The sequence below is a fragment of the Stomoxys calcitrans genome, chromosome 5 (assembly GCF_963082655.1).
Source record: "Stomoxys calcitrans chromosome 5, idStoCalc2.1, whole genome shotgun sequence".
Classification (NCBI taxonomy): Eukaryota; Metazoa; Arthropoda; class Insecta; order Diptera; family Muscidae; genus Stomoxys; species Stomoxys calcitrans.
The window spans coordinates 46,952,872-46,965,307 of NC_081556.1; the positions used below are offsets into that span (position 1 = coordinate 46,952,872).

Sequence of the window (12,436 nt, forward strand, 5' to 3'; positions counted from 1 at the left end):
CACCACCTCGGGTATATATGTAAACCACCTTTCATCAAAATTCGGTGAAAATTTCATACCTTATGTCCCATATCAGTTATATCAAAATAGGTTCCGATTTGGACCAAATACTAATAAGTATACTAGCTAAATCTAAAAATAAACCGATCTGAACTATATACGACACGGATGTCGAAAAGCCTAATGTAAGACACTGTGTCAAACTTCAGTGAAATCGGATTATAAATGCGCCTTTTATGGGGCCAAGACTTTAAATAGAGATATTGCTCTACATTGCAGCTATATCCAAATCTGGACCGATTTGGGACAAGTTGCATAAAAATGTCGAAGAGGCTAATACAAAGCACTGTCCCAAATTTTGGCAAAATCGGACAATAAATGCGCCTTTTATGGGGCCAAGACTTTAAATCGAGATATCGGTCTATATGGCAGCTATATCCAAATCTGGACCGATCTGAGCCAAATTGACGAAGGATGTCGAAGGGCCTAACACAACTCACTGTCTCATATTTCGGCAACATCGGACAATAAATGAGCATTTTATGGGCCCAAAACCATAAATCAAGAAATCGGTCTATATGGCAGCTATATCCAAATCTGAACCGATCTGAACCAAATTGAAGAAAGATGTCGAAGGGGCTAACACAACTCATTGTCTCAAATTTTAGCGAAATCGGATAATAAATGTGGGTTTTATGGGCCTAACACCATAAATCGGAAGATCGGTCTATATGGCAGCTATATCCAAATCTGGACCGATCTGAGCCAAATTGACGGAGGAAGTCGAACGGCCTAACACAACTCACTGTCCCAAATTTCAGCAAAATCGGTTTATAAATGTGGCTTTTATGGGCCTTAGACCCTCAATTGGAGGATCGGTCTATATGGCAGCTATATCCAAATCTGATACGATCTGAGCCAAATTAACGTAGGATGTCGACGGGCCTTACACAATTCACTGTCCCGAATTTCATCAAAATCGGATAATAAATGTGGCTTTTGTGGGCCTAAAACCTCAAATCGGAGGATCGGTCTATATGGCAGCTATATCCAAATCTGGACCGATCTGGGCCAAATTAACGGAGGAAGTCGAAGGACCTAACACAACTCACTGTCCCAAATTTCAGCAAAATCGGATAATAAATGTGGCTTTTATGGGCCTTAGACCCTAAATCGGAGGATCGGTCTATATGGCAGCTATATCCAAATCTGAACCGATTTGGGCCAAATTGACAGAAGATGTCGAAGGGCCTAACACAACTTACTATCCCAAATTTTGGCAAAATCGGATAATAAGTGTGGCTTTTATTGGCCTAAGACCCTAAATCGGCGGATCGGTCTATATGGGGGCTATATCAAGATATAGTCCGATATAGCCCATCTTCGATCTTAACCTGCTTATGGACAAAAAAAGAATCTGTGCAAAATTTCAGCTCAATATCTCTATTTTTAAAGACTGTAGCGTGATTTCAACAGAAAGACGGACAGACGGACAGACGGACGGACATGTCTAGATCGTCTTAGATTTTTACGCTGATCAAGAATATATATACTTTATAGGGTCGGAAATGGATATTTCGATGTGTTGCAAACGGAATGACAAAATGAATATACCCCCATCCTTCGATGGTGGGTATAAAAAAAAGATAATTCTCTGATTTTATTTCTGTTTCTGCTTTATTTTTTAGCTCAAAGAATACGAACTCAGTGAAGTTTTCAATTTTGCCGAAGATGATCGCAAATACGAAACCGTCAAGACACAAACGCATCTGGAAATGGAACACAATCATGTCGAAATGAATAACGAACTGTCGGCGAGCATAGAACGTGAGAGACAAAATGAGATAGCAGCACAGCCCACAAGGGCGACAGAAAGAGATCGCATACGCTCAAAGTTATTGGAGAAAATGAATCCAATGTAAGTATGAAAAAATTTCGAAATTTCGAAACTTAACAACACTGGTCACTACGACCATTGGCAAAGTGAGTGAAGATAAGCAATTGAGTAAAATTTAAAAAATGTAGTACACTCATTGATATCTGTCTGTTGAATATGTCGATATATGATAAAAAAAACTTTTTGGGAAGTACCGTGCTGGTTAGCCGGTAGAAGCCTAGGTTTAAATGATAAGATAAATTAAAAAAAAAAACATATTAGCGTTTAGGTAGCGTTGTCGCTGAATAGATACCCCTTAAATGCGTGTATTTCGCATTTTTTTCTACAAACACAATTTCCCTATACGTTGATTGATTTGTAATTACACCAAAGAGATTTTAAAAATTTTTATCACTTCTTATCACCAAATTATTCACTGTCAGTTTGAGTGGTCATTTGACATAGAGTTTCCCTGGAAATTTTAGTTTAGTTGAAAAAGTTGCCTGCAGAGAGTCAAACGTTGGTGTGGTCGCCAAAAGTTCGTTTAGCCGAGTTATAAGATTTGGATATGCCTCCTCCTGGCCGCGGTGGTCAGGGACGTGTTGGATATGGTGGAGGTCCCCCACCACCCTACTATGGTCGACCTGGACCGCCAGGACCGGGTTGGGGTCCTCCACCCAGACCCGGCGTAGGTGTGGGAGTCAATATCAATGTTGGTGGTCGTCCTCCACCACCACCTGGAGTTGTTGTTGTGGGTGGTATGGCACCACCGCCCGCACTTGTAGTTGGAATGCCCGCTCCCCAATCCACCGTTGTGGTGGGTCAACCTCAGGCCTCCGTTGTTGTGGGCACCGCAGCCCCACGTCCTGCAGCTGTAGTCTACACCAGTGGGGGCTGTTGTTCAATTTTGTGAGATGATTTGTGGAAGTTTTCAATAAAGAAACAATCAAATATTATAAAATGTTAAATAAATAATCAATAATAATTTATTATAGACACTAGAATATAATTTAAGGTTGACTGTGATGTGTGTTTTGTGAAGTTAATTTAAATAAATCAATATAAGCACAATTTTATCTGGTGTTTTTAGTGCAAATAATACAAAAAAACTCAAAACAGTTTAGGTAAAAAAACTTTATATATGAAGACTTAAAGTGAAAGAAAAAACAAGTAAAAAGGCGTTAAGTTCGGCCGGGCCGAACTTTGGATACCCACCACCTTGGGTAAATATGTAAACCTCCTTTCATCAAAATTCGGTGAAAATTTCATACCTTATGTCCCATATCAGTTATATCAAATTATGTTCCGATTTGGACTAAATAATAATAAGTACACTAGCAATATCTAAAAATAAACCGATCTGAACCATATACGACACGGATGTCGAAAAGCCTGACATAAGTCACTGTGTCAAATTTCAGTGAAATCGGATTATAAATGCGCCTTTTATGGGGCCAAGACTTTAAATCGAGATATCGGTTTACATGGCAGCTATATCCAAATCTTGTTGCATAAAAGTGTCGAAGAGCCTAACACAAAGCACTGTCCCAAATTTCGGACAATAAATAACTCTTTTATGGGCCCAAAACCTTAGATCGAGAGATCGGTCTATATGACAGCTATATTGAAATATGGACCGATCTGGGCCAAATTGAAAAAGGACGTCGAAGAGCCTAACCAAACTCACTTTCTCAAATTTCAGCGACATCGGACAATAAATGCGTTTTTATGGCCCCAAAACCTAAAATCTAGATATCGGTCTATATGGCAGCTATATCCAACTCTGGACCGATCTGTGCGATATTGCAGAAGTATGTCAAGGGGCTTAACTTAACTCACTGTCTTAAATTTCGGCGACATCGGACAATAAATGAGCATTTTATGGGCCCAAAACAATAAATCAAGAAATCGGTCTATATGGCAGCTATATCCAAATCTGAACCGATCTGGACCAAATTGAAGAAAGACGTCGAAGGGCCTAACACAACTCACTGTCCCAAATTTCAGCAAAATCGGACAATAAATGTGGCTTTTATGGACCTAACACCATAAATCGGAGGATCGGTCTATATGGCAGCTATATCCAAATCTGAACCGATCTGAGCCAAATTAACGTAGGATGTCGACGGGCCTTACACAATTCATTGTCCCGAATTTCATCAAAATCGGATAATAAATGTGGCTTTTGTGGGCCTAAGACCCTAAACCGGAGGATCGGTCTATATGGCAGCTATATCCAAATCTGAACCGATCTGAGCCAAATTAACAGAAAAGTCGAAAGACCTAACACAACTCACTGTCCCAAATTTCAGCGAAATCGAATAATAAATGTGGCTTTTATGGGCCTTAGACCATAAATCGGAGGATCGGTCTATATGGGAGCTATATCCTAATCTGAACCGATCTGGATCCAATTGAAGAAAGACGTCGAAGGGCTTAACACAACTCATTGTTCCAAATTTCAGGAAAATCGGATAATAAATATGGCTTTTATGGGCCTAAGACCCTAAATCGGAGGATCGGTTTATATGGGGGCTATATCCAGATATAGTCCGATATAGCCCATCTTCGAACTTAACCTGCTTATGGACAAAAAAAGAATCTGTGCAAAATTTCAGCTCAATATCTCTATTTTTAAAGGCTGTAGCGTGATTTCAACAGACAGACGGACAGACGGACGGACATGTCTAGATCGTCTTAGATTTTCACGCTGATCAAGAATATATATACTTTATAGGGTCGGAAATGGATATTTCGATGTGTTGCAAACGGAATGACAAAATGAATATACCCCTATCCTTCGGTGGTGGGTATAACAAGTAAAAGCGTACTTAGTTCGGCCGGGCCGAATCTTATGTACCCTACACCATGGATCGCATTTTTCGAGTTATTTTCCCGGCATCTCTTCTTAGGCAAAAAAGGATATAAGAAAAGATTTGCTCTGCTGTTAGAGCGATATCAAGATATGGTCCGGTTTGGACCACAATTAAATTGTATGTTGGAGACCTGTGTAAAATGTCAGCCAATTCGAATAAGAATTGCGCCCTTTGGGACCTTAAGAAGTAAAATAGAGAGATCGATTTATATGGGAGCTGTATCGGGATATAGACCGATTAAGACCATAATAAACACGTATGTTGATGGTCATGAGAGGATCTGTCGTACAAATTTTCAGGCAAATCGGATAATAATTGCGACCTCTACAGGCTCAAGAAGTCAAGATCCCAGATCGGTTTATATGACAGCTATATCAGTTGTTGGATATCATAACAAAACACGTCGTGCCAAAATTCATTCAAATCGGATAAGAATTGCGCCCTCTAAAAGCTCAAGAAGTCAAGACCCAAGATCGGTTTATATGGCAGCTATATCAGGTTATGGACCGACTTGACCCATACTTGACACAGTTGTTGGATATCATAACAAAACACGTCGTGCGAAATTTCATTCCAATCGGATAAGAATATCGCACTCTAGAGGCTCAAGAAGTCAAGACCCAAGATCGGTTTATATGGCAGCTATATCAGGTTATGAACCGATTTGAACCATACATAGCACAGTTGTTGGATATCATAACAAAACACGTCGTGCAAAATTTCATTTCAATCGAATAAGAATTGCGCCATCTAGAGGCTCAAGAAGTCAAGACCCAAGATCGGTTTATATGGCAGCTATATCAAAACATGGTCCGATATGGCCTATTTACAATCTCAACTGACCTACACTAATTAGAAGTATTTGTGCAAAATTTCAAGCGAAACGCTTTACTCCGTCCGCCTGTCCATCAGTCCGTCCGTCAGTTCGTCCGTCAGTCCGTCCGTCCGTCCGTCCGTCTGTCTGTCGAATGCACGCTAACTTTCAAAGGCGTAAGGCTAGATGTTTGAAATTTTGCATGAATACTTCTTATTAGTGCAGGTCAGTTGCTATTGCAAATGGGTCAAATCGGTCCATGTTTTGTATAGCTGCCTTATAAACCGATCTCGGATCTTAACTTCTTGAGCCTCTAGAGGGCGCCATAATTATGCGAGTTGACTGACATTTTGCATACATTATTTTGTTCTAACTTCTAACTATTGCGCCAAGTACTGTTCAAATGTCAAGGGAAGGTCGTTGGAGACTGCCCTGCACGAGGTTGTGCATAAAATAGAAGAATCTTTCGATGCCAAACGTACACACTGGTGGTAATCATTGACATCGAGGGGGCTTTTAACAATGTGCGGACCGAAACACTGATCCAATCCTTAAAACAGTACCGGGTGGACCTGGTCCTTAGAGACTGGATAAACCATATGCTAAGGAACAGGTGGAAAAATTGTGTGTCCCATGGCATAAATATAAGGGTGAGAGTCGCACAAGGCACGCCACAGGGGGCATTTTATCGCCACTCCTATGGGCGACCACCATAAATGACCTATTTGAGATTTGAGCCCGTCTCTTATACAGACGATGTTATAATGCTTCTAATCCGAACCAGGTATGCAGAAGGACCAACAGGGTATTGCATATGCCATATGACTGGGCTATACCCAGAGGCCTCAATGTTTACCCAGAGAAGAATGAAATATGCCTGTTCATGAAGAAGACAAAGAAGGGACAATTTAACACACCAAGTTTCCTCAATAAGAGGATATCGATATCTGACAAGGTCAAATACTTAGGTGTGATCTTGGATAGGAAACTGAATGTGAAGTGTCACATTCAGGAGCGTACTGAGAAGTCTCACAGATGTTGGGCACTATGTAGACGGATCGTAGGCTCGAAACGGGGCCTGAATCCGAGGATAATCCACTGGCTCTACAGGAGCGTGATTAGACCAATACTTACTTACGCCTCAGTAGTTTGGTGGACTGCTATGGAGAAAAGGTGCAACATATGGACCATACAACAGGTTCAGAGGACATGTTGTCTTGGCATAGGCGGAGCGCACGCCCACTATGGCACTGAAGACTATTCTAGATATCCGACCCATTGACATACAGATTAAGTGTGAGGCAGCCACTGCGGCCATGAGACTTAAAGTGATGGGCGAATAGATTGAGGATGGGAGCAGCTCATACCATCGCGGTATAATCGAGGCGAATCTTGAAGTCGAATGCGAGGCACTGCTGCCATCGGCACAGTCTTGGTTTGACGGAACCCTAGTATTGCCATATGGAAGATTGTGTTACACGGATGGATCAAGGCTAGAGGACAGATTGGGCCTGGGCGTTTGCATTAAGTACCCAGGGACTGAGATCTGTTTTAGACTGACTGACCACAATAGGAGGCCACCGTCGCGCAGAGGTTGGCATGTCCACCTATAACGCTAAACGCATGGGTTCGAATCCTGGCGAGACCATCGGAAGAAATTTTCAGCGGTGGTGTTCGCCTCCTAATGCTGGCAACATTTGTGAGGTACTATGCCATGTAAAACTTCTCTTCAAAGAGTTGTCGCACTGCGGCACGCCGTTCAGTCTCCGCTATAAAAAGGAGGCCCCTTATCATTGAGCTTAAACTTGAATGGGACTGCACTCATTGACATGTGAGAAGTTTGCCCCAGATCCTTAGTGGAATGTTCATGGGCAAAATTTGCAATTTTGGCCATAATATGGTCCTGCAGGCGGAGATCCGGGCGATCACGGAAGGCGCGAAATAGTGTGGACGCGAGGACATCGAGTGTGAACATCTTTACCGACCGTAAAATTGCCATAAGGGCAATAACAACCAGGACGGTAAGGTCACGATCAGTCTTTCAGTGTAAGAAGGAGATTAACGCCTTCTCTGAGGATGGCAAAATCCGCATTGTTTGGGAGCCAGGCCATAACGAAGTAAGGGGAAATGCAAGGGCAGATGATTTTGCGGTGAAGGCCAGAGGACTGCCGTCAATAAACTTGGTTAACCCGAAGCCTTTCGGGTCGACGCAGTTCGGGTTAAGGGAGTGGGCGACAAATGCGCATGCAACATTGTAAAACAGCCAAACGGTCGGTAAGACGGCGAAAATCCTATGGGGGGATCCAGATTGTGAGAAGACGAAGCTATTACCGAAAAGAAGCAAGAAGAAGGTCAGGACTACGAGCTCACTTATGTGAAATCGGTGCGGCAAGTGATAGAAAGTGTAGGACATGCGGGGAAGATGATGAGATCTTGGAGCACTTCCTTTGTCATTGCCCGGCTTACGCGTCTATCAGATACCGGGACTTAGGTGGAGATACAATACCAGACAATTCATGAAATTTAAAACCTATTTCATTCGTAAATAAAATGCCCTAAAAAAGAAATTAATCTTGAAACTCCTTCCATCGTTTTCAAAATCACAAGTCCTTAATCGACTGAATCTTTGATGCATTGCAAATAACAAAAAGATTCCACATAAATTATTAAAACAATCAGCGATATTTTCATTTAATATCAACCTCCGCCAGCAGAATAAACAGAAGGCGAAACAAGAAACAAATCAGAAATTTAATAATCCTTGTTACCCCTTGGAGGATTACGCCAACACGCCATTGCACATCAACAATGCAAAGATATGGAGAAAATTGAGCAAATCAATTCAATATTCCGAGCATATGCCAAAAGAGAAAATTAAAAAAAAAAAGAAAAAGAAAATTGTAAAGCAACAAGAACTGAGTTCTATTGCCTTCATTCCAATGTGAACTAATGCACATGAAATGCTTGTGAAAAGGAAAAGAAACAAGAAAACCGAAACAACAAATTCAAATGAAATCTAGATCGAATGACTGTCCGACCAAACGTCCAACCAAATAAACTTGCTTTGCAATGTAACTTTAACTGCATATCCCATCAACAACACCGCCACCGCCACCACCACCAAGAAGTAGAAGAAAACCAAATTAAAAAACCCTTGCCGCCCAACCTAATGCAGTCGCTAACCAACATAACTTAGAGTTACACTGACAGTTAAATAATGTGAGCTGTTAGAAGAATGCTTGAGTGCGAGTGTATGTTTCACATTTTGTGGTCACACAACATGAAGAGTTCTTTACCAAAGTAGACACACACACACACACACACAGCTACAATATGTTATTCTCTTTCATTTGTGTAACAGCACAAACATATTTATTCACCAACACCCACACATGAGAACACACTTCCATACATGTGTACATGTTAGCTGCAAGGATACATGTCAAATGGAAATTAACATGAATATGTATGAATTTGGATATAACAGTGTTGCAATGAACACACACATGCTCGTATAGATGTGCCTCCTTCCCCCTTTGGCACTGTTTAAAGCTTCACACACACACACACACACACACACATATGTACGTTAAACCCTATTCAAATATTTGAGAACATTCAATGAGAGGTAAACGGAAATTGAAGCAATGTAAAAGGTGAAACTATTTCCGGCAATAATGCTGTAATTGCACATTACATGACTGTAATTTAGTGAAATTATCGAAGAAATATCCATTGGGGTAACAAAGATGTTAGTCAAAGGTAATAAATTTATGTCTTGGGTTATATACAGGTTGCACACTATTTCAATGGTAAATAATGCTGAACATTTCAAACATTTACTGGAGAAATTGTAAAAGCAGTAAGGAAGGGCAAAAGTCGGACGAAGCAGACAATATAATACCCTACACCTACCCTATAACAACAATGTGGTTGCCCAAAAAGTAATTGCGGATTTTTCATGTAGTCGGCGTTGACAAAATTTTCTCAACGGCTTGTGACTCTGTAATTGCATTCTTTCTTCTGTCAGTTATCAGCTGTTACTTTTAGCTTGCTTTAGAAAAAAAGTGCGCGAAATTTTGTTTACATTTATAATATGGAGCCCACAAAGGAGCATTTTCGTCATATTTTACTTTATTATTTCCGTAAAGGAAAAAACGCGGAGCAGGTTGCTAAAAAGTTACGAGATGTGTATGGTGATAAAGCTTTAAAAGGAAGACAGTGTCAAAATTGGTTTCGCAAATTCCGTTCTGGAGATTTTTCACTTAAAGATGAGCCACGTTCAGGTTGGCCTAATGAAGTTGATGATGACCAAATCAAAGCATTAATCGAATTGGATCGTCATGTAACTGAGCGTGAGATAGGAGAAAAGTTAAATATACCAAAATCAACCGTTCATTATCACATAAAAAGTCTTGGACTGGTGAAAAAGCTTGATATTTGGGTACCACATGTATCGAAAGAAATTCATTTAACAAACCGAATCAACGCTTGTGATATGCACCTTAAACGCAATGAATTCGATCCGTTTTTAAAACGAATCATAACTGGAGATGAAAAATGGATTGTTTACAACAACGTTAGTCGAAAACGATCGTGGTCCAAGCATGGTGAACCAGCTCAAACCACTTCAAAGGCTGATATCCACCAAAAGAAGGTTATGCTGTCTGTTTGGTGGGATTTGAAGGGTGTGGTATTTTTTGAGCTGCTTTCAAGGAACCAAACGATTAATTCGGATGTTTACTGTCAACAATTGGACAAATTGAATACAGCCATCAAGGAGAAGCGACCAGAATTGGTCAATCGTAAAGGTGTCATATTCCACCAGGACAACGCTAGACCGCACACATCTTTGATCACTCGCCAAAAACTAAGTGAACTTGGCTGGGAACTTTTGATGCATCCACCATATAGCCCTGACCTTGCACCATCAGACTACCATTTATTTCGATCTTTGCAGAACTCCTTAAATGGTAAAACTTTCGGCAATGATGAGGCTATAAAATCGCACTTGGTTCAGTTTTTTTGCAGATAAAGGCCAGAAGTTCTATGAGGGTGGAATACTAAATTTGTCAGGAAGATGGCAAAAGGTTATCGAACAAAATGGCAATTATATATTTGATTAAAGTTCATTGTAAGTTTTATTAAAAATGCATTTACTTTCTTTTAAAAAATCCGCAATTACTTTTTGGTCAACCCAATATATCCAATTCTGAACCAATTTTGAAGGACCTTGGTGCTTGTTATACCCACCACCGAAGGGTGGGTGTATATTCATTTTGTTATTCCGTTTGCAACACAACGAAATAGCCATTTCCGACCCAATAAAGTAGATGTTAGTAGATGTTCTTGATCAGCGTCAAAATCTTGATCAGCGTAAAAACCTAAGACGATCAAGACATGTCCGTCTGTCTGTCCGTCTGTCTGTCCGTCTGTTTGTCCGTCTGTCTGTCCGTCTGTCTGTCCGTCTGTCTGTCCGTTTCTTCTGTCTGTCCGTCTGTCTGTCCGCCTGTCTATTGAAATCACGCTACAGTCTTTAAAAATAGAGATATTGAGCTGAAACTTTGTACAGATTCTTTTTTTGTCCATAAGCAGGTTAATTTCGAAGATGGGCTATATTGGACTATATCTTGATATAGCCCCCATATAGACCGATCCGCCGATTTAGGGTCTTAGGCCAATAAAAGCCACATTTATATCCGATTTTGCTGAAAATCGAGACAGTGAGTTGTGTTAGGCCCTTCGACATCTTTCCTCATTTCGGCCCACATCGGCTCAGATTTGGATATAGCTGCCATATAGACCGATCTCCCGATTTAATACCTTGGGCCCATAAAATGGGCATTTATTGTCCGATTTCGCCGAAATTTGGGACAGTGAATTATGTTAGGCCCTTCGATAACCTGCTACAATTTGGCCCAGATCGGTTCAGATTTGAATATAGCTGTCATATAGGCCGATCTCTCGATATAAGGCTTTGAGCCCATAAAAGACCCATTTTATGTTCGATATCGCCGAAATTTGGGACAGTGAGTTGTGTTAGGCCATTCGACTATTTTCTCCAATTTGGCTCAGATCGATCCAGATTTGGATATAGCTGCCATAAAGACCCATATCTCCATTTAAAGTCTTGGCCCCATAAAAGGCTCATTTATATATAATTTCACTGAAATTTGACACATTGACTTATGTTAGGCTTTTCGACATCTAATTGGGAGAGCTTCAGATATATTCCGCCATAGCCCACATCCGAACTTTACGCTTACCTTACTTTAGTTGGCCATTACAGAACCATTGTTTCTCTAGCCGAATATAGAAATGATTTCCAAAAGGCACGACCTTCTGCTCTCCTTCTCCAATCTCTGACACCTGGTTTCGAGATGTCTTTCTCCACTTGGTCACTCCATCGAAGTTATGGTATTGCCCTTTGCCGTATTCTATGTGGTCGCCTACAAAAGACTCCTTCGCTGGAGCTTCTTCATTCATTCCTACAACATAAAAAAGCCAACGCAGCTGTTGTGTTATGATGCGTTTAACAATGCTTTGGTCGTCATACAGCTCTTGGTCAATACGATGCCTATATTCTCCATTTACGTAGACCGGTCTATATGTTTTACGGTGGATCTTTCACTCAAACACTCCAAGTACTGCCTCAACTGGTTTCACAAGAACATATGCGTTGGAGCCATACAACATCTATCGAAAGGTGACTTTTTTCCTCAGCTGCTTGCTCTATCCAAAGACGCATCTGTAAGCCAATATTATCCTTGGTTTATTTCAAACCTGGTGTCATTTGTTTCGGTTACGGCGGTGCCGAGATAGATAAAGTTGCTGACTATTTAAAAGTTGTAGTTCCCAACTTTTTTCCAT

At 40.8% G+C, this 12,436-nt stretch overlaps 1 protein-coding gene across 1 annotated transcript in view; it reads left to right on the top strand.

Annotated features, from left to right (window-relative positions):
• The window catches only part of LOC106091771 (spondin-1), a 246,042-nt gene that overhangs the window by 218,009 nt on the left and 15,597 nt on the right, over positions 1–12,436 (top strand). Inside the window, exon 4 of the mRNA XM_059369134.1 lies at positions 1,689–1,918. Within this exon, the coding sequence (XP_059225117.1) occupies positions 1,689–1,918 (230 nt within the window). The remainder of the gene's footprint in view (positions 1–1,688; positions 1,919–12,436) is intronic.